This window comes from Trichinella spiralis (genome assembly GCF_000181795.1).
Source record: "Trichinella spiralis strain ISS 195 chromosome Unknown Scfld2, whole genome shotgun sequence".
Classification (NCBI taxonomy): domain Eukaryota; kingdom Metazoa; phylum Nematoda; class Enoplea; order Trichinellida; family Trichinellidae; genus Trichinella; species Trichinella spiralis.
Window position 1 is genome coordinate 2,668,843 of NW_003526941.1, and position 18,769 is coordinate 2,687,611.

Consider the following 18,769-nt stretch of genomic DNA (forward strand, 5'->3'; position numbering starts at 1 on the left):
ATCCTCTCAGAACAAAATTATATTTGTAATTTAACTAAATTTTCTAACAAAAAGCAATTTTTTAATTAATTAATGTAAATTATAAATTGTTAAATCTTGATTTGCTGTTTACTGTAATCTGCGAATGTTTTGAAACGACTGTAAATTTTTGCCAACTGTTTCGAACGTTTTCATACTATTGCCAAAGCTGCATTCAGCTTTTACATTTGCAGAATGAGAAATGAGCAATGGAATATCAAATGGAAGTATTCCAAAAGAATAACAAATTCAGGTAAGCATAATATTTAAATTTACTAATGACTGTTGCCTGCGTGGGTGAAAACACTGGTCAGAAAGGGAGAGAAAGTCATCACGTCTTTTTATTGCTTGTAATTTCATCCTGAAATCAGAAGAAGATGCACCGCGCCGAAATTGTTTCAAAAAGGAAATTCTGATATAGAAATGGAACGGCGTGTGGAAGAAATTAACAAAACCAAATAAAGGCCGGTTCGATTTATATCATTGCACGTTTTGGGGTTGACTGACCACACCGTTGGCCGTTGTTTGTTGGTCTGCAGATTGTTGTTGCTTCTGTTGTTGTTCACATTTTGTTGACTTTTCTTCGTCATGTGACGATTGCTTCAGTGGCGTTGAGATTAAGCTGCAAGCGTATGCTAGGAAAACGCCAGCGGCGGTTAGCTGGAGGACAGAGAGAACCACCATGAGGATGTCGACCGTTTCTTTCATTGGCGACCCTAACGCCGTACCGGCGAAATGATTGAGCGACTGGGTTGCTAAAATTATAAATGGAGTAAACTGAAAAATTTGAAGCGTCTAATTTAAATTTACCAGCGAAAATGGGAAAAAGCAAAAATACACACTGCAATGTAGCCATGACGAAACTTGCCAACAAAAGGCAGTTGTTTTGACGTTTCAGTCCACTGAGAGCGATAATGCCGACAATTAAAACGTATATTCCAACGAGACACTCGACTCCAGTGGCCATGTGAGTGGCGAATACTTTTCTCAATATTCCAAGCAGCGAAATAGTTGAACCAAGCAGCATGTGGATGACGCTGATGATGCGGAGCATTTTTTTCACTTGCGGCTTGCCAGCGCTGTTGGTGTTGTTGGGTTGAATTGTGGCTTGTGGTATTTTTTGTTCGAAATTTGTCGTCGTCGGTGATTTTCCATTGCACGCAGGCATGGTCATCATCCACTGTTGAGCCGTGGGCGTGTACGCATAGGCGGCCCAAGGTGGAATCGTTGGAGCATATGGCAACGGCACTGCGCTCGGATCGTACGCAACTGCTGCCATCGGTGCTTGGAATTGAGCCGGATAAGCGGCCTGCTGTTGAGGAAGACTCAGCGGTAAGCGTCTGGTTTGGGTGTTGTTGGATGTCGACTTTGAAGCTGGTGGATTCAAATCAGCGCCACTCAAATCGACATTCGACCTGTGCATGGTGTAGGAATTGCGCCATGCCGCGGCCAGGCTATTTGGCGTGGTTCGTCCTCCATCGTCTGCTTGATCTCCACCGTTCTGGCCGAAATCTTGGTTGTTCTCGTGTGGGCGTTGCTTTGCCAGGTTGAGCGAGTGACAGTCAACGCTGGAACCTTTATTTCGCTTGCAATCGACGCCACCACGAAATGGTGTGTACCTTGTTGAAAGAGAGATGATGCTGTTCAATAATTCTGATATTCATTAATTTGCTTACTTTTGTTCAGACGAAATCCACTCAGCCTGGACGCCGTTGACCAACGATTTGGACTTGTAATGTCGCATGGGTGACATCTCACTCACTGCAGATGTACGACGCGCTAGCTGTATTTGCCCTGCTTGGGGTTCTGATGTCGGGCAAGCGGCAACGAATTGATTCAACTCGTTGGTCATCGAAAGTCTTCTCTGAAGCGGATAGCCAACTGGCACTTTCTGCATCATCTCTGAACAACACTGTCTTGTTAAAAAGCATCTTCAAACAAAGTAAGTAGTTTCATTCATTTTTATTGTTTTTATTTTTCAATTTCCTTTGTTTATTTGTTTATTTGTTTGCTTTTTTCCTTTTTTTTCTTTGCATGGGCGTTGAATAATTTTCATCTTGCATGCAATAGGACGCGTTGACTGTATTTTCGCGCTGTTTACAAGTAACTAAGGTCATCGATTTTCCGATACAATGCAAAGCATCTTTCGGTACAATCTTCCAAGTGGTCCATTTTAATGTAGACAAATATTTTTAGAAAAAAAAGCATCTTCTCTCATTTTCAGCAGCGTAAACAGTATTTCAATTTCAACAATTCATCGAAGGGTTTTGAAGTGTTGGAAGTTGTTTCATTCATAAGAAATGTTATTCCATTTTAGAACAGGCATGGAAAATTTCACATATTCTATCAAAAAAACTTGTCAAATGAAATTTGGAATAGAATGGCTTTTCAAATTAAGCTGTTGCGAAAAAATTTGTTGTAGATTTAATTTAATTATCAACGAATAATTTTTTGTATTCCACTTTTATCCAATGCAAAGTCAGTTTAGCGGATTGGGTAAATTTGATGAGACAGCAAAGCAATTTAAAGGTGGAATTTTCAGTACAACGTTTTGTTGTGCATTGAATTTTTTTTTATCATTATTAGCTAGATTCAAATTTCTCTATATTATTAGCCGCAAAGAATGCGGGGTCACTCACATGTTCACTGTTGCAGTCATGTAAACTTTCCGTTTTATGCGGCGGCATGTTCGGGGTGAATGTCACCATGCCCATTCGCTGATGACAGCACAGATAAATAAACTTTGACATTGATAATTATGACATCGACGTTTTTCCATGGTAATTTTTCTTTTATTTATACAAAAAACTTTTCTTTATGTATATAGATTCTACATATGCATATGAGATTTGCAATTTCTAGTCTTTGTTGAAAATAGCACAACATTTTTCTTTAAATTGAATTTCAACTTTTAAATTTATATCCATCTTATTTTGCACAATATCAGTGTAAAATAGTTGATTTGTTGCAAATTGTTCTGCAAGCAAATCTGGCAATATTTACGGTGATTGAAAACAAGAAACAAAAAGAAGATAATCTCAAAATCAGTTTATTATATGATAAAATATTTTCATTAAAAGCAACGGCTTGAAGTAATTAATTTGTTTGCTTTTTTTAAAATTTCAACTCAACCATTATTAGCAGTGTGATTTTGATTTTCAAGTTAAAGTTTTGTCTAGTTGTTGTTGTTGTTGTTGTTGTTGTTGTTTCCTTAATTTTAAATTGTATTTATAAGAAATTTGAATATTGAAATAGTTCAATTATAAATACTTTGTAAAATTTCGCTTACCATGGTTAGCCGGAGTGAGCATGGTTTTCGCTTTGGTCAGCTTCGGGAAGAGAGGTAGAGGCAGCGTGAGAGGGATGCGCGTGCTGTTGGTGACTTCTTTGGCAGCTAGTGTGCGCTCTGTTGAGCACGTTTTCACTTTTGTGCCAGCTTGGCATTTGGTGAAGAATTTGACCTTTCCCCATATTTCTTCTACACTTTTGGCTCCAGTGTTCGGCGTGCTAGAGACGAATTGGTCACGACCTTTTCTGTCAGATGTTTTTGTCCACCACAATTGATGACCACTAGGAAATTGTTAATATTTTTTCTTCTCTATCTTATGTTAATTTTTCTTTATTTTAAATTTTTAAAATATCCATTCAAAATAAAGCAGTTTAGTTTATCTTATTTAATGATAAAAGAAAAAAAACATTGGTTTCCATTTCTTCTACATATTACTCTTTGATGTGTTTCACAAAGTGGACAATTTGCTGTAAAAGGGGCAAAATTTGAATAATTGCAAATATTATACTGTACGGTTGAATAAGAAAGTGAAATATTTGCAATTTGAAATTGGGACCAAATTGTCTGACCTCTGCATGGAGAATGGTTGGTAAATAGTTACAGTTTGGTGCATAAAATGAACAATAAAAGCAAGCAGTAAATTTGCCAAATGACAAACAGTGTCAGATGCTATCGGAAAAGTTGATTGAATCTTATTGAACGAGGTTAATTGCAACGAGTGTTCAAATAGTTCTGAAGTTCGATTTGAACTGCAAATATTATAAGATGCGATTGCATATTTTTTTGACGGTGCTGTGATGTGCTAATATAGTTTAATGTGAAAATTAGTTCATCGAAACGCTGTAAAATAGTATTGATTTTTATTTGCTCATAATGAAAAAGTAAGACAATGGACAATTATTATGCAAGGGGAATATTCATCGTAAAATTGATTCTCTTCAAATGAATTCCACTGAAGACAGTTACAAATGAAAAGTCACTCTTTCCTTTTTTATGCTTGATTGTAGAATGTTTTTTTTTCAATTCTTCATTATTAATATTTTATTTTTATTTTTATTTTATCAGGTAAATGTCGTAAAGTATGCTTGATTGATGTGAATAGGATTTTAACATTTTGCTGAAATTGTTGATTCAGTTGAAAAAGAAGAATAAAATACGCCAGTCCTTCTAAATGGAAAAACACATCGAATGAATTATACCAAAGCGGGCTTTCGGCAACGTCGACTATGGGCGAGTAATTGTTGATCAATTCACCGAAACAAACGGCAAAACAGTAGACACCAAACGTACCGAAAATGATGTAGTAGAACGGATCTTTGGCCTTGGGTGGCACCGTATGCATTGTGGTACTTTGTTCATTTGATTGGGAATTCGAATATCTGCTGGAAATAATCCAATAGACAATCAGCAGATCAATTAGAAAGGTGAAACAAACCAAAGCTGGAAATTGGGAAAGTGAACGAATTTGCTTTTGTGTAATCACTAAGCTAAGCATGTGACACAGCGGCATCATATAATCGTCGACGCACAAACTGCGCACATAAGTTACAAATGCGGTGATCACGAGCACACAGATTGGTTGCATTATGTTCAACATTGTCGATATTTTGGTTGTTAGCAAAGTTGGCGTGAATACGGACGTGTGCCAGTGGGAGGCGACGACGAAAAAAATATTCTCCAGAATGCAGTTGCACAATCTGATTGGGAAAAGTTGCCAAAAGCATTCAACGCTGGAGATGGCCGGGTTGCGTTGGCGGGTGTATGAAAGCAATGTTGCCACGCTGGTGTAGACCACGCCCAGACCTTTGATCATGAATGTGATCGTCAGGTATATATTGCACACCTCTGCATTGTCGTTGTCACTTTGAATATCTTTGAAAATTGTGATGCAGCTGATGAAATTCACTAGCGTCGTACTGATGCCAATTACGATGGTTACCACCAAACTTGTGAGGATGATGATCAATGATGCTTGACTAGGCATTTTGAACAGTTGTGAACAAGTTGCATTGTCCCAATAGGTTTCATTCGATTCTTCATTGATAACAGCCATGCACAAACGAGACATTGATGCTTTTCTTCTTATTTTCCTTTCTTAACTTTTTCTCACTTTCCAACTCAGTCAGTCAGTCACTTGTCGAAAATTTTCATTTCTGAAAAAAAAATTTTCTCACGATTCATGCTTGTGCATATGCTGCTTGATATATGGAAATGAAATGTGTCGCTAAAACAGTAGTAGAATTGCAATCATTTGCTGTTTGTTTTTCGTGTTTCCATGGATATATTAGAAATAGACATGCAGTCAGTTTCCTTTTCAAATTGATAACTTTGAAATATTTGTGTACTTAGTTAGCGGCGAAAAATTAAAATTATACATTCTTAATTGTGAATGAAAAATTTATATTGTTGACGAAACAGTAATTTTTCCCTTATTTAAATGTTTATTTTAATTAAATTTCTTGCTTCACTTGAAGTGGCAGTGAAAAAAATTTCTCCAATTATTAATAGTCATGTAGAGTATGACTATTATTGAAACATATTGGTTTCAACTTTTACGTTTCATTACTTGTTAATGCTGTTATGATTTTTATGCTTTTTCATTGATTATTCCAGTCGAGAGAAGCCTATAATGGAGGAATTGGTGATTTTTAAGCGCCATTAATTAATTGTTAGAAAGAATAAATTTTAATAATAATAATAATTCATTACGCATTAGCGGGGTTTATTATAAGCGACGTTTTGTGCTTGAATGGGAAAATATTATTGAATACTCAATTAAATTTATGCGTACATTTTACACCTTCCGCCGTGAGAGGAGAATAATTTTCCACAATATTTCAACAGGAAATAACAATTTATCGTTTACTTGAGTAATGTTGACATTTTGCAGAAGCATTATGTTCACCTTTTGGCAATGAGTTTTAAACTGATTGCGATATCACTTCGATTGATAAGTGATTGATAAAGTGTTTAGAAGCTAAATTTTATTTTCTCATTATTGTAACATAAGTGCAATTGTGAGTGGATTTGAAAAGAAAAATTAAAATTACCTGAAAAAAAATTAATCTTTTGCCAAAGACGAGCCAACAACTGTGATAGATATTTGATTGTTCGAATGTTGTTGATGGCCACACAAGTTGAAACATTTTCTAATAAGTCGCTTCACTGATAATCTGTATTCTGCAGATGTGGTGTAGAAAACGCAAAAGCTGATCAAACCGCTGAAATCCACCAGCACTACAAAATTGCCATAAAAAATGCCTGTGATGAGATCACTTTGTGCCAAGGAAATTTCTTCGAGCACGGTACCGGTAACCAAAGTAGCCGTGTATGAAGCGCAGCTGATGCACAACGTAGTCAGTATGCGTCGACGTTTGCGGTGGCGCATTTCCATACCACTCTGCACTCGATTCATTCGACTGTAGTGTATGCGTAGCATCAACGAGATGCAAAAGAGCAACGTGACCGCGTGCAGTGACAACACCAGACTTATTTCGAATTTCAAAGTCACATCGCTCCCTTGTGAAATTACTGAACATTGGACAATTGTTTCGTCGACCAGCGTCAAATAGCGCACCGAAAGCATGCCCACACTGAAAAGCATGGCCAGCGTGATTAATCCGACAGTTGTTGCAAGTTTGTTGTAGTGTTGCCTGTAAAAATGAGGCGTGAATACGGCCACGAATCTGTCGACAGCGGTCAGCAGGAAGCCGGTCGTCACCATGTACGATCCAAGCTCTCGAACAAACCTCTGCTGGAAGCAGCTCAGTTCAGTTAAAACGAACCCGCTTCTGTTGGGGCCAGACATTCCATCGCTCAGACTGATAGTGGAATCGACGATTGCCCCGACACCAGTAACCACGAAACTGGCCGACGAGTATGCAATGAAGATGAACGTGTTGTTGGAGCGCAGTTTGCGGTTCCAAGCCAACGCCAACGTGCCGATCAGATTCAAACAAGCGTTGACTGCACCGATTGGTAATTTGAACCAGATAGCCCATTTTCTCAACTGGAATGCTTGTTCAGCAGTTGCGTTCGACTCACCGTCAGCCATCGTTTTATCACCTGCAGTAGTTGCAAACGCAAGCAACAAGCTTTAAACATAAATTTCAAATCAAAACAAATTCGTTACGATGATGGCTGTTGCTTGCTTCAATGACAACTATATGCCAAATTGATCTCCATACTGAATAACGACTACACATTCTAATTGGCATCTCTATCTGGTGGCAGTGTTTTCAAATCACTTTATATTGAGCAGTACATTCTGTGAAAATGATGCACAATGTAATTGTATTTTATGATTTATTTCATTTGGCACGTTTTTTTTTCTTTCAATAGCACAGCAAAAGAGTGGGTAGATATGACTTAAACGAGCGAAAAATGTTGAAAATGATTTCCACTGATCAGAAAAGCACACTTGTTGGAAGGGGGGGGGGATATCCTGCTTTCCATTTCAATAATTTCCGCCAATTTTCCACTTCCAGCACATCCGTTTCATTGCGTAACTTTTATTCGCTTCATTCTTCAATTGACAATGTCAAGCTGAAACAATTTCACAATGTTCCTTTATTTGGCAATTTCCTTCCTTTAATATTCATTGCCTTTTTTCCTATTTTATTACTTTTTCATAAAGTGATGCATAATTAGAAAAATATTGAATTATTGAAAAAAAATCTGAAAGGTCAGAAGCGTTGTTTCTATTCAAAAAAGGGAAAAGTAATAAACAATTCGAATGATGGAATACTTGCGTTGAAAATTATTGTGAATTTATTTTCTAAAGTGAAATTTAATAATAAATAAATAGTCATCTTTATCTTTCCTATTTCAACTCTAGAATCTTAATGTAACATATTGTAATTTTCATCAATTAAACTCTTTTTTGTTTAATAAAAATCTAAATAACCGGGATAAAATGAATCCATCGTGTTCTTGTTGAAATTTGTACTTGGTTTTCTTTACATGTAAATTTTGTAAAATACAGTAAGTTTGTACTTGATTTTCCGAAGTGAAATATGATAGGTATTATTCGGCGATATTTTTGTTGTTTCGAAATTTTTCTCAAAAGATAGGTGGTGATGCTTCACTAGTTTGTGTAAAAGATATTTTTCGAAAAGTTGATGGACGACGAAGATAGCCCAATACCTGGTGATCCGTTCGACTCCAGCGACGATGATGACATCGAAGCTGGAAGTGGAGGAGTGAGAGCATTTTTTTTTCATTTTATTTATTTTAGTGTTTGAAAATGAATTTTTAGAAAGTATTGTTGAAATCGCTTCATGAGAATAAACACAAAGCGAGGGAATTGCCTAATGGTGCCGGTGGACAATTGCAAACATGGTCTAGACTCACTTACTTGTGCTTGTCTAGCTTTATTTTGGTATATACGCTGAAAGATGCTTCACCAAAATGACACGTGTGATGCTATGTTTCGTGTTATTTTTCACTGGCTTATTTATCTAGGGTTGTATGGTGTCGATTATTGGCCCAACGGTTCCAATATTGTTACGGCAGAACAACGGACCATCGTTTAGTATGGGCTTTTCTGTAGTATCTGCGAGTGCAGCTGGTAGTGTTGCTGGTATTCTATCCGGTAATTTGATATCTGCTTGTAGTTAAAAAAGAAAAGAATGAAAAAAATGAAGTTTTCATTTGAATTTTTTCACTAGGTATGTATTGTTTGACGGTCAGTGCTGTTATGCTGGTAACACCAATATCTATAATGTTGTGTGGATTTATTGCCGTTGTACTGCCCCAGTGTGATCACTGGCTGAATTGTATTTTTTTGTTTTTTGCACAAGGTTTCTTCCTTGGCATCATCGATCGAGGTATGGATCTTTTTATTGTGCGTGATTATCTTTTTTTTCTTTTAATTTATATTTTATGGTATTTTTTCAGGTCGTTTTTCGTTGTTTTTGGAGGACTGGAATAAGCAGTTTCGCTTGATTAGTTTGATTTATATGTGTTTCTCAGTGGGTGGAGCAGTTCCGTTGTTGATATACGCGTTAAACGTGTCCGAAAGTCCGTCGACGGCAACTGATTTTACCACCAGTGCGATCACCAAGCGAAGCTTGTCGAATGATAGCTCGTTGGGCAATGGGACTTTCGGCAAGGTGGTGAACGAAAGCGTTACATCTTGGACCAGCGTGAGTCCAGCTCCGGTGAAGCCGAAATTCGTCGATTCGGCAGGTTTGAAAACCGACGAAACGTACGCAGCTCGAAAAGAGAAGGAATTGAAGCACATCGAACTGAATGCTAAAGCGAAGGAAAAAATGCAAACCCAGTCGACGGTCACTGAACCTGCGAACAGAACGTCGGAATTCAATTCCACCACAGATGACATTGAATTACCGAATGAGAAAATTACCGAAAGGCTTTTGAATAACAGCGAAACGACTACTATTGCCACTGTAACAACTCTGTTGTCAACGCTGACAACGACCACACCACCACCACCAACAACAACCCCTTACGTTTCAACGTTGACCAGTGAAGTTATTAGCACAGCATCTTGGTCAGAGACGACTATTGAAACGATGAGTACCGTTTTGCCGGACGAGGTGATCAGTGTGAGGGATGTGGTGGTCAAGATAGTCGAGAATGATCGACTGGAATTGGCTTACCATACAGCTGCCGGAATGGGATTCTTTGTCTTGGCCATATTGATGGCAGTGTACTGCGCTTCGTGCAGGATGTGTTCCGGTTCCGCCGGTGTGGGTAGGCCGCAAATGATCATGGTCTCTTGTGAAAATGCAGGCTCGGTTTACCAGTTGAAGACGTTGACCGTCGGCTTGTTGTTTGTGCTGTTCATCGCCGGCGTCGAGTGGACCCTGGCTACGATTACCGTCAGTTATCTGCTGGTGGAACACCAACGCAGTCTGAGCGACAGCGTTGCACTGTGCGCTGTATGCTGGTGCTTGTCGTGCGGCAGCCGACTGGTGTCGTTGTGCTGCTCTTTCTCCAGACATCTGCTCGGCGTCTGTTTGGTGATCTCGGCTTTGCTTTCCGGTGTCCTGGCGCTCAGCCGCTCCTACAGCGCAGTCGCGGTTCTGTTGTGCGCCTACGCCGCCAGCGTCGGGCCACTGCTTCCGGCCACGTTCCATTGGTTCAATCAGCAAGCAGGCTTGCCGGCGCAGCTCGTGACCGTATGGCTGTTGGCGATAAATTTGAGCCGGGCTCTGGTACCATTGGCCGTCGGCGCGTTGGTCGAAATAGGGATGCGAAACTTCCAGACGGCTCTGCTGTTCATGACTTCGCTCAGCTTGTTGCTCTTCATACCGTTGGAAAAGTGGACCAAGCAGTCGAAACACTACAGCGACGCTTTGTCAGTGTCCATGTCCAGACGAGGTCGACACAACTTCTTCAATCGCCGAGATCATTATTACACGTCTTTCAAAGCAAACCGAGCAACTGCTGATCGGCTGTCGACCAATGAGAACAACAACTCTGACGACGACGTCACTGATGACGATGAAATTCTCCATTTTTATAAACCGCACTCAAAATCTCGTTTAGTAAATTAAACCTTGAACTTTGAACAGCACTGCGTATTTCTCTTTGAACGGAATTCGGAAAACAAAAAAAAATTCAAATTAGCATAAATTCTTTTCGAACGTGTCATCCTGCTTTTCATTAATTTCTTGTTAGTGTATCATTGGTGATGAAATTCTTTCTTTTTGGCAACAAAATACAATAACAGAGGTAATTTTCTTTCACGTCAGATAAACTTTGTTGAACAACACCTTTCTTGTTGCAAATTCAATTTGATTATTCGCAACCGATTCATAAAAATGAAATTATACTTCACAGTACGCAAATTAAAAGTAATTACAGTAGCGGATGTTTGGTGTGATTCATTTTTAAAACTTCTTGACAAGCATAAACAGGCAACATTATTTTGTCTAAAATGATTCGCTTAAATGAAAAACTGTTTGTTTTCAATTTTTACACGAATTCCCACGAATTTTTGAAAAGCGGGAAAATACATATTACTGTAAAATATTTACGATTTGTCATAGCATACGGTAAGTGTGATAATTAAAAAACTCTTTTTAATTTTCCGTTTAAACTTAGCATATTTTTTCATGACTGTGAGTTATTTTTATGAATTTTTTTTGTTTACATGATGAAAATTTAAGGAAAAAATTATTTTTTACTTTTACTGAAAATATAAAAATGCTTTTTTAATTATTATTTTTATAAAAAATGAATGAAGATTTATTGATGTGAAAATAATTGTGCTAAGATTTGTTCAGTAAATGAAGAAAATTCGAATTTTGCCGAAATGATAAACTTATCGTACATTTGAACTTTTTGTTTGTTCTTGAGAATCACTTTTGATAACCGTGATTCACACTTTCCATTGTGGTGAAGTTTGACGCGTGGGCAATTTTCGGTCTTTGCTTCGGTCGCTTTTTGTCGTCGCGCTCGACGGACGCGGATTGTTTTGCGACTATCTTTTACAGTGTTTTTGTCGTTTAGCCATCTTTAGCGTCGCTTCTTTTTGGCTTGACAATGCAATATCGAGTTACGGTGAAGACGTTGGACGGACACGATCGGGCTTTTGAATTGGACCCGGAAGTGAGTTTGCCGCTTTTCAGCTTCCGCTTTCGAGGGATGAATTTTCCACTTTCTACTGTTGCAGACCACCGTTGGCCAGTTCCAGGAACGCATCGCGGCTGAAATGAACGTCCCGGTCGATCGACAGCGGGTGATTTTCCACGGTCGCGTTTTGGATCCGAGTTCGACGGTGAAAGATTTGGGCAAGTTGACCATTGATCGTTCGTCGATGTGAATCGACTAACTTATTTTTTCTTCTTTATTCGTACAGATCTGAACGAAAAAGTGATTCATTTGGTGGAAAAAATGGAAGGTCCGCCTCCTGCGCCTCCTTCAACTACGTCGACCACGAATGCGCAAAATGCACAACAAGCACCCGGAAACGATTCTGGTTCCAATGCGGTGCATCCGCATATATTTTTAGGCACGGTCGCTTTGCCGCCGAATGATTTGACTTCTGAACAAATATATGTAAGATGAAATTGTATTGTTTTTCTGTTTTGTTTCTTAGTTTGTTTTTTAAATTTTTTTAAATGCTTACGTTGAAAATATTTCAGACTATTATTCGGGAAGTGTTGGACGAATTTGGTTTTTCTGGCCAAGCTGCTACTATTCAATTACAGGAACCGGTAACTTTATATGTGAAATAAATACAATAGTATATTCTAATCTATTATATTATTGGTTGTTTTTTTAAATTTTTTATAGCGAGGAAACCAACCCGGCGAGGTGTTGATTACGATGAATACAGAAATGAGTGGCCCTCAGCCGACCATCACTTTTCAGCGAATGCGAGCTATTCGTGAAATGTTGTCCGTTGCGCGAACTTTGATTGAAGTATACCAAAATAGCACTTGTTGATTGGTTTCGCTGTTGATTTTATAATTGATTTATTCTTTTACAGGAAGGATCTGATGACGTGGCCGAAATTGTTCAATACGCACGTAGGATGCAAGGCGAACATTCGTTGTCGAACACTGCTGCGAATGACAAAGAATCCGATGCCAGTTCTTTGGCAGAAATCAAAAAGGAAGGAGAAGAAAGTGCTGCTATGCACGATGGTGAAGAAAAACCACCCGAATCAAGTGTGCCAGTAGATCAGAGTACTCAGACTGATGCAAATGCCTCTTCCGCATCCAATTCAAGACGACAAAGGTATGGCATGTTTTGTTTTTTATGTTTTTTATTTATATTTTTAAGTTTGTTGATAGTTGATTTATGCTTCTTTTTATTAAATAATTTGCAGAAATGCGACATTTCAAGATTTGGCAAATTTGTTCTCTTTTCTCTCAACAACTGTTCGAGATTTGCTTGCACTACTTCAAAATTGTGAACTGCTGCTGGAAGCCGAACGACATTTTGAACCTTTTGTTGGTTTTACGATCATTTTTCCAAATTTTATTTAATCTTTTTTAATAAGTTTTATTTTTAAGACCGCTCGAGCTAGTCGTTTTGTAATGACCATTCAAACGTTGTTGTCTGTTTTACATTTGGTGGGCCACGCAGCGCACGGTATTAGCGAGTTCGATCTAGATCTTGACGAACCAACTCCCCGTTCGCTGTTTCCCGTCCTTAACAACGCACAAAACATTTCGACCACTCCTCAATTGGTTAGTTTTTCTTTCTTTTCAACATTGATTGCATTTAATTATAATGCGACCATATTGCATGTTTATGTTAATAAATTTAGTCAAACTTTGTGTAGAATTTTTATGCTTAAAAAATTTCACTTGAATTACATTCAGCTTTTATATTGTTTGTAAATTTCTTTTTCATTTATTATTTGTTGTACACTTTTTCTTGTTGAACATTTTGGTTTTTTGGTTTTGTAGGCACAAATCAGGGTGATGATTCATCAGCAGAATAGTAACGCCGATGCAAGAACGCAGAGTTCGGGGGACATTTTTGAAAGTAAGTAAAGAAAAGAAAAAGAATTTTAACTTAAATAATAAATGAAATTGTTTGCATTATTTCAGATCAGAATAATAATGCAGAAGCAAATGGTAGAACTTTGTCGAGACGAGATGACAGCTCTGCACTTCGACGTGTTGAAAGCACCTTGAATTCGCCAGCTTTTGCAGAATCTTTGTCTCGCGATTTGACGAACATGATTCACTCTGTCAACGAAGCGACAGGAAGTAAGCGAGAAACAGAAATAATATGTTGAGAGAGATCGAGTGGTTTGTGTTTGTCTGTGTCGATGTAAATTTTGAAAAATTTCTCCCCAGGTATGATGGACTTTGTGACGATAATGAACCGTGGTTCGCGTCATTCATCTGACAACCATGTTGGTAATTATTTGCGCGTCCGTCATGGCAATACGTTAATGCGACATCCGTCCGAAAGACCAAGGGGCATAAACCGTTTTTATGGACAAGTGCTGAACTTGCCCCCTAACAGTACTGTGAACATTTCTTTTCCTTCTCGTAGTGGATTTGGTCGAACGCGCCAACAACGTCAGCAGCCTGGCGCAGATACTACTACTCCGGCTTCTTCAGGACGTTCCGGTGGTGGAGCAGCCCCATTCCGCAACTTTCATGTGCGTTACAGTAGCGGTGGCAGCAACAGTACCAGTGCCAGTGCTGGTGCCGGTGCCAGTACCAGTGCCAGTACCAGTGCTGGTGCCGGTGCCAGTGTCAGTACCAGTGCCAGTGCTGGTGCCGGTGCCAGTGCCAGTGCCGGTGCCAGTGCTAGTGCCGGTGCCGGTCCCGGTGCAGGTGGAAGTCGCCAACTGCGGCGTTTACTTCAGCAAATGAGGAATACATTCGGTGATGTAGACAATCACCCGGATCCTTTTTTGCCCTGTGCTTCTAGATTTTTCAGCGGCATTGAACGCCAGTTTGGTTCAAGAGTGACTGTACTGAATTTTTGTTTCCCGTCCGCGTTTTCAAAAAAAGGAGAACAATTGATATTTTCATTTAAGGAAGGAGCATCCGCACAAGTGAACACTTCGAACTCTCAAGCTTCGAATGCATCGACGAGCAGAAGTGGTTCGAATGTCCAAGCGGCAAGCAGAAGCACCACTGCAACGGACAACACCGCCGCCACGTTCGATCGAAATTCTCCCGCAGCACGCGAAATACGTTCTACAATAGAGCAGCTGGCCAACGCAATTCTGGACACTATGAACGAAATGCAGCCATTTGAACGTAAAGCTTCCTTTCTATCAATGATATATTTTGTTCTCTCTTTCTCCCTTTCTTCTTCAACTTTTTCTCTTTTGCTTATTTTCTAATTTGTAATTTGCTGAGGAGAGTATAAAAGTGTAGTTTTTTTCATCCACAATTAATTGGCTTTAGGTTTCTTTTGTTCTCTTGTTAATTTTCTTTTGCAATTTGTAATGAGAAAAAAAATCAGTCAGTTGTGCATCGTTGAAAAGTGAAAGAAATTTTTTTGTTTGTTTTCTATTATTATTTGTTTTTGTTTGTTTGTGGGGATTTTTGAATGGAGGATTAGCAAAGTTTTAGGCGAAGTTTTTGACGATGTACTTCCAGTGCACGCTGCGCCGACCGTTTCCATCAGTCGAACCGTTTCGCGCACCAGTGCCCCACCCTCTGAATTGGTACCTAATGATTCATCCGACCGTCGACCAGATTTACCAGAACGTTCGATTCCGCCAAGGAACAATACCGGCTCAGAGCAACAACAGCCGCAGCCACAGCAGCAGCAACAACAACAGCAGCAGCAGCAACAGCAGAATGGCAGGAATAGAATGTCGTTGGATTCGATCATCAACAGTTTCATATCGCACGTCACCCCTCAAGTGTCCGACCAAACGCTCAGCACAATATTTCCATTGCTCGGCGACGAGGATTCATCTCCGCAGCGTAGTAAGTTGTTGTCTATACCGATACAAAAGCCAGTGTTGTTTGGCATTTTGGTCGTTTTATATTCTTCTTCATCTGTTTTTTTTGCAGTTGTGAACAGTTTGTACCGCCTGTTGGCGAACAGTCTTGTCGCCGGCGACGTGGTCGACATTTTGCAAGGCAATTACGAAACGTTGGATCGTTTCCGCAGCATCATGCGCCGCTATTTTATCGAAAATTTGTTGAACGGAAACGAGCGACCATCTCAGGAGGATATGCGCCAAGCTGCGCATCGTGCCGCTGAAAGTGAAATACCCTATTGTCGGCGTTTGGCTGTAAGTTGCAATTCCAGATATATATATATATATATATATATATATATATATTGCTTTGATTTATGCTTGATTTATTGTTGATTATAATTTTAGGAATTGTTGCCTGAACAAAACGAAATTGACCTTTTGAGCAGTTTGATCAGCTGTGAAGAGGATACTGTTTATCGTTTGTTGCTTTTGTGTTTTGGAAGTAAGTGATTGCTTTTCTATTTTGTTAATTATTATGATTAAAAACAATTTTTGTCAGCAATATAATATTATTATTTATGCTTCTAAGGGTTGCCTTTCAGTATTAATATATCCTTTTGTAGAAGATTCGAATGAAGCATTCGGACAGAGATTGTACAAAAATTTACTTTTGGGCGTAAAGCAAACGTTGGCCGTGGTTGTTTACACCTACGCTCCGAACGGTGAAGTTGACGAGCGGATTGTTCGTATCATGACAGTAAGAGGAAAAAATGAATGGAATTTGTTTGTTTGTATGTTTTTGTTTCTTATTTTGTCATTTCAGAGTGCTACTTTGCGAGATGTTCCGGAATATGTACGCCGGGCGTTCGACAGTTTTGGTGCCGGTGTTTTGCAGACCGTACTTGCGGAAACGTTGCTTCCAAGGGAAGAGGTGTCGGGATTTTTTGTGAAAAAGCATGCGACAACAGCAGAACGGCACGAAAACAGACAAGGTTCAGCAGCATCTGAAAACAACAATATTCTTACCACGGCTGCTGATGCTTTTGCTGGTGAGCCGATGATTGTGGAACCCGATTCAGTCGACAACTTGAACAATCAGCCGGTAATTTGTCTTTTCTTTTAAAAATTAATTAAACCGTGCATTTATTTTTGTTTCTTCTTCAGACGGAATTGGACTTGCAACAAGTGGCGTTGTGCAATTGCACCATTGAAAAAGACGATGATACGCCGTCGGTTCGGGCGTCAATCAACAGTCTACCACCCGAAGTAATTGCCAGTTTGCCAATAGTAAAAAACTTAAATTTTTATTACTTGTCGATGATCGTTGTTGATGGTGATGGTGATAATTATAATTTTTTCTTATAAACAAAAGGGAATTGAACATTTGATCGAAGAAGATGTTCAAGTTCAAAGAGTTGTGCCACCGCAGGCACCGTTCAGTGACATCTATTTGAGCAGTATGCCAGCGAAGCGTCGTCGAGTAATTATTATGTCCTATTATATATATATATATATTTTTTTTTTTTCTAAACTACTTTGTTAAAGCTCTCTTGTTAACAATCGACAAATTATTGTTTGTGTTCAGGTAGTGCAAAGTGGACGACTGAATTTGGATGACGATCAAAGGCAACTGTTCCACGACGCGCTTGCCAATGCAATCACGAGTTCTGAAAGTGCCGAAAGTGCCCCCGCTGTGCGCAATTTGTTGAATTCATCGGAAATTGTTTCCGAAGCTGTGGAAAATTTCATGAAAGAAAAGATTCAGCGTCGACTGCGATACGATCGCGATTTCACGCCAGTACTGTTCCCATCGTCGTATGAATATTTCAAACCGTAATTCTGCGCTTGTTCGCTGGTAAACTTTATCCACAATCTCTATCCCATTAGATGAGAACAACAGCCACATTATTTTAATTCGCTTTTAAAAATATTATTTGATAAATTATTGCAAGTGTAATTTTATTTTATTCTATATTCCATATTCTATATCCTATATTTATTTGCACATTTATTGCTTGTGACATGTTTTTTATTCTCACACAGAGAAAAAAAACAAAAAGCAATAATGAATGACTGATGAATAAGTTTTTCTTTTTTTTAAATTGTAATTTATCAGTTATAATCGTGTTTTTTCTTGTTGTAATTCTACTCTGACGAAATGTGATGAAACGTGCATAGTAGGTGATGATGATGATACGCTATGCTTTCTACCTTTATTTAGCGTGAATATGCATACTTTTATGAATAATTATAATCTTCTTATTTATGATGATATCATGATCATGATCATCATCATCATGCTGACATTGATATCTAGAGTAAAGCTTTTCTGGAAAAAACAAACTGAACCAAAAAAATCTGTTTTTTTTTGCGCAGCGGTTGTACAAATTGGCCGGCTGGTTCTTTATCCTCTTTCTATGCATGCGTGTACACGCCCATGTACAGCATACACGTGCACAGCAATCTGTACGTGTGCTTGTATATGTACGCGTGACTACTTGTTCATTTCTATATTATTTGGAGTTGGTTGCTAATTGTGATATTGTTTTTTACAGGTTGTTGTTGTTGTTGTTGTGTTTGGGGTGTTTTTTTTGTTGTTCTCTTTTCGTATCTTTTGCGTTTGGTTGGGCATGGATAATAATTTGCCCCAAGAGGTGGAAGAGTTCAAGTTCGAAGATTGGACGTTCACGTTCACCAGCGGTCAGTCGATTCTTTCCTCGGCTTGCACTTGCGGCAGTGGAACGGCGGACGGTGACCGTGGTGACCAACAACGTTGCGCTTATTGTCGTTTCAGCACCGCGTTGAAGTACCCCAATCGACCGGATATGGTCTTTCACAAGAACTCACTGCGCGTGATGCACCGCGGTGGCGCGTCGGTCCACTTCGACGCCTTGGCAGCTTTGGACCAGGTTGGCGAGGATGCGCCGGAGTCGAGTTGCCACGTGGCGGCGAGCGACGTTTGGCGCCAAGCGCGGGCCATGTCCGCGTATCTGTCGAACGTGCTGCGCACGCACGATTGGACATATTCCAGCATGTTCGTCGGTGATCTTGTCGGATTTCAGGTGTATGATATG

General features: G+C 39.2%; 4 protein-coding genes across 4 annotated transcripts; 1 reads left to right on the forward strand and 3 right to left on the reverse strand.

The window, feature by feature from the left end:
- Positions 1 to 498: 498 nt before the first annotated feature.
- On the reverse strand, positions 499 to 5,360 carry Tsp_03087 (conserved hypothetical protein). The gene is made up of 6 exons (XM_003379378.1): positions 4,465 to 5,360; positions 3,877 to 4,056; positions 3,308 to 3,588; positions 1,695 to 1,920; positions 829 to 1,586; positions 499 to 773 (listed from the first exon to the last, which is right to left on the reverse strand). Exons 1-6 carry the CDS (start codon positions 5,358 to 5,360, stop codon positions 499 to 501), a joined length of 2,616 nt encoding a protein of 871 aa, XP_003379426.1.
- Positions 5,361 to 6,368: 1,008 nt separating this feature from the next.
- On the reverse strand, positions 6,369 to 7,361 carry Tsp_03088 (transcription termination factor 1). Its single transcript, XM_003379379.1, has one exon. It carries the CDS (start codon positions 7,359 to 7,361, stop codon positions 6,369 to 6,371), a length of 993 nt encoding a protein of 330 aa, XP_003379427.1.
- Positions 7,362 to 8,427: 1,066 nt separating this feature from the next.
- Tsp_03089 (ubiquitin family protein) lies at positions 8,428 to 17,532 on the forward strand. The gene is made up of 20 exons (XM_003379380.1): positions 8,428 to 8,508; positions 8,565 to 8,687; positions 8,771 to 8,900; positions 9,206 to 10,821; positions 11,789 to 11,887; positions 11,952 to 12,087; positions 12,138 to 12,337; positions 12,424 to 12,495; positions 12,771 to 13,021; positions 13,113 to 13,236; positions 13,699 to 13,777; positions 13,843 to 14,004; positions 14,095 to 14,405; positions 14,790 to 15,015; positions 15,784 to 16,007; positions 16,101 to 16,197; positions 16,319 to 16,452; positions 16,519 to 16,797; positions 16,860 to 16,982; positions 17,281 to 17,532. Exons 1-20 carry the CDS (start codon positions 8,428 to 8,430, stop codon positions 17,530 to 17,532), a joined length of 4,719 nt encoding a protein of 1,572 aa, XP_003379428.1.
- A 279-nt stretch (positions 17,533 to 17,811) lies between these two features.
- Positions 17,812 to 18,719, reverse strand: Tsp_03090 (hypothetical protein). Its single transcript, XM_003379381.1, is given in 4 exon segments — positions 17,812 to 17,930; positions 18,040 to 18,203; positions 18,249 to 18,525; positions 18,539 to 18,719. 4 exon segments carry the CDS (start codon positions 18,717 to 18,719, stop codon positions 17,812 to 17,814), a joined length of 741 nt encoding a protein of 246 aa, XP_003379429.1.
- Positions 18,720 to 18,769: the final 50 nt, after the last annotated feature.

Excerpts from the sequence above, each read along its gene's own strand:
- Tsp_03087 (XM_003379378.1), bottom strand. The coding sequence starts at position 5,360 with ATGGCTGTTATCAATGAAGAATCGAATGAAACCTATTGGGACAATGCA. Across the intron at positions 3,589-3,876 it reads CAACCATTCTCCATGCAGAG|TGGTCATCAATTGTGGTGGA; the intron begins GTCAGACAATTT and ends ACAATTTCCTAG. Across the intron at positions 774-828 it reads GCTTTTTCCCATTTTCGCTG|CAACCCAGTCGCTCAATCAT; the intron begins GTAAATTTAAAT and ends TTATAATTTTAG.
- Tsp_03088 (XM_003379379.1), bottom strand. The coding sequence starts at position 7,361 with ATGGCTGACGGTGAGTCGAACGCAACTGCTGAACAAGCATTCCAGTTG.
- Tsp_03089 (XM_003379380.1), top strand. The coding sequence starts at position 8,428 with ATGGACGACGAAGATAGCCCAATACCTGGTGATCCGTTCGACTCCAGC. Across the intron at positions 12,088-12,137 it reads GGGCAAGTTGACCATTGATC|ATCTGAACGAAAAAGTGATT; the intron begins GTTCGTCGATGT and ends TTATTCGTACAG. Across the intron at positions 12,496-12,770 it reads CTATTCAATTACAGGAACCG|GAAGGATCTGATGACGTGGC; the intron begins GTAACTTTATAT and ends ATTCTTTTACAG.
- Tsp_03090 (XM_003379381.1), bottom strand. The coding sequence starts at position 18,719 with ATGTCCAATCGTGCGTGCGCAGCACGTTCGACAGATACGCGGACATGG. Across the intron at positions 18,204-18,248 it reads AACAACAACAACAACAACCT|AAATGAACAAGTAGTCACGC; the intron begins GTAAAAAACAAT and ends CAAATAATATAG. Across the intron at positions 17,931-18,039 it reads AAACAGATTTTTTTGGTTCA|TATGCATATTCACGCTAAAT; the intron begins GTTTGTTTTTTC and ends TATTCATAAAAG.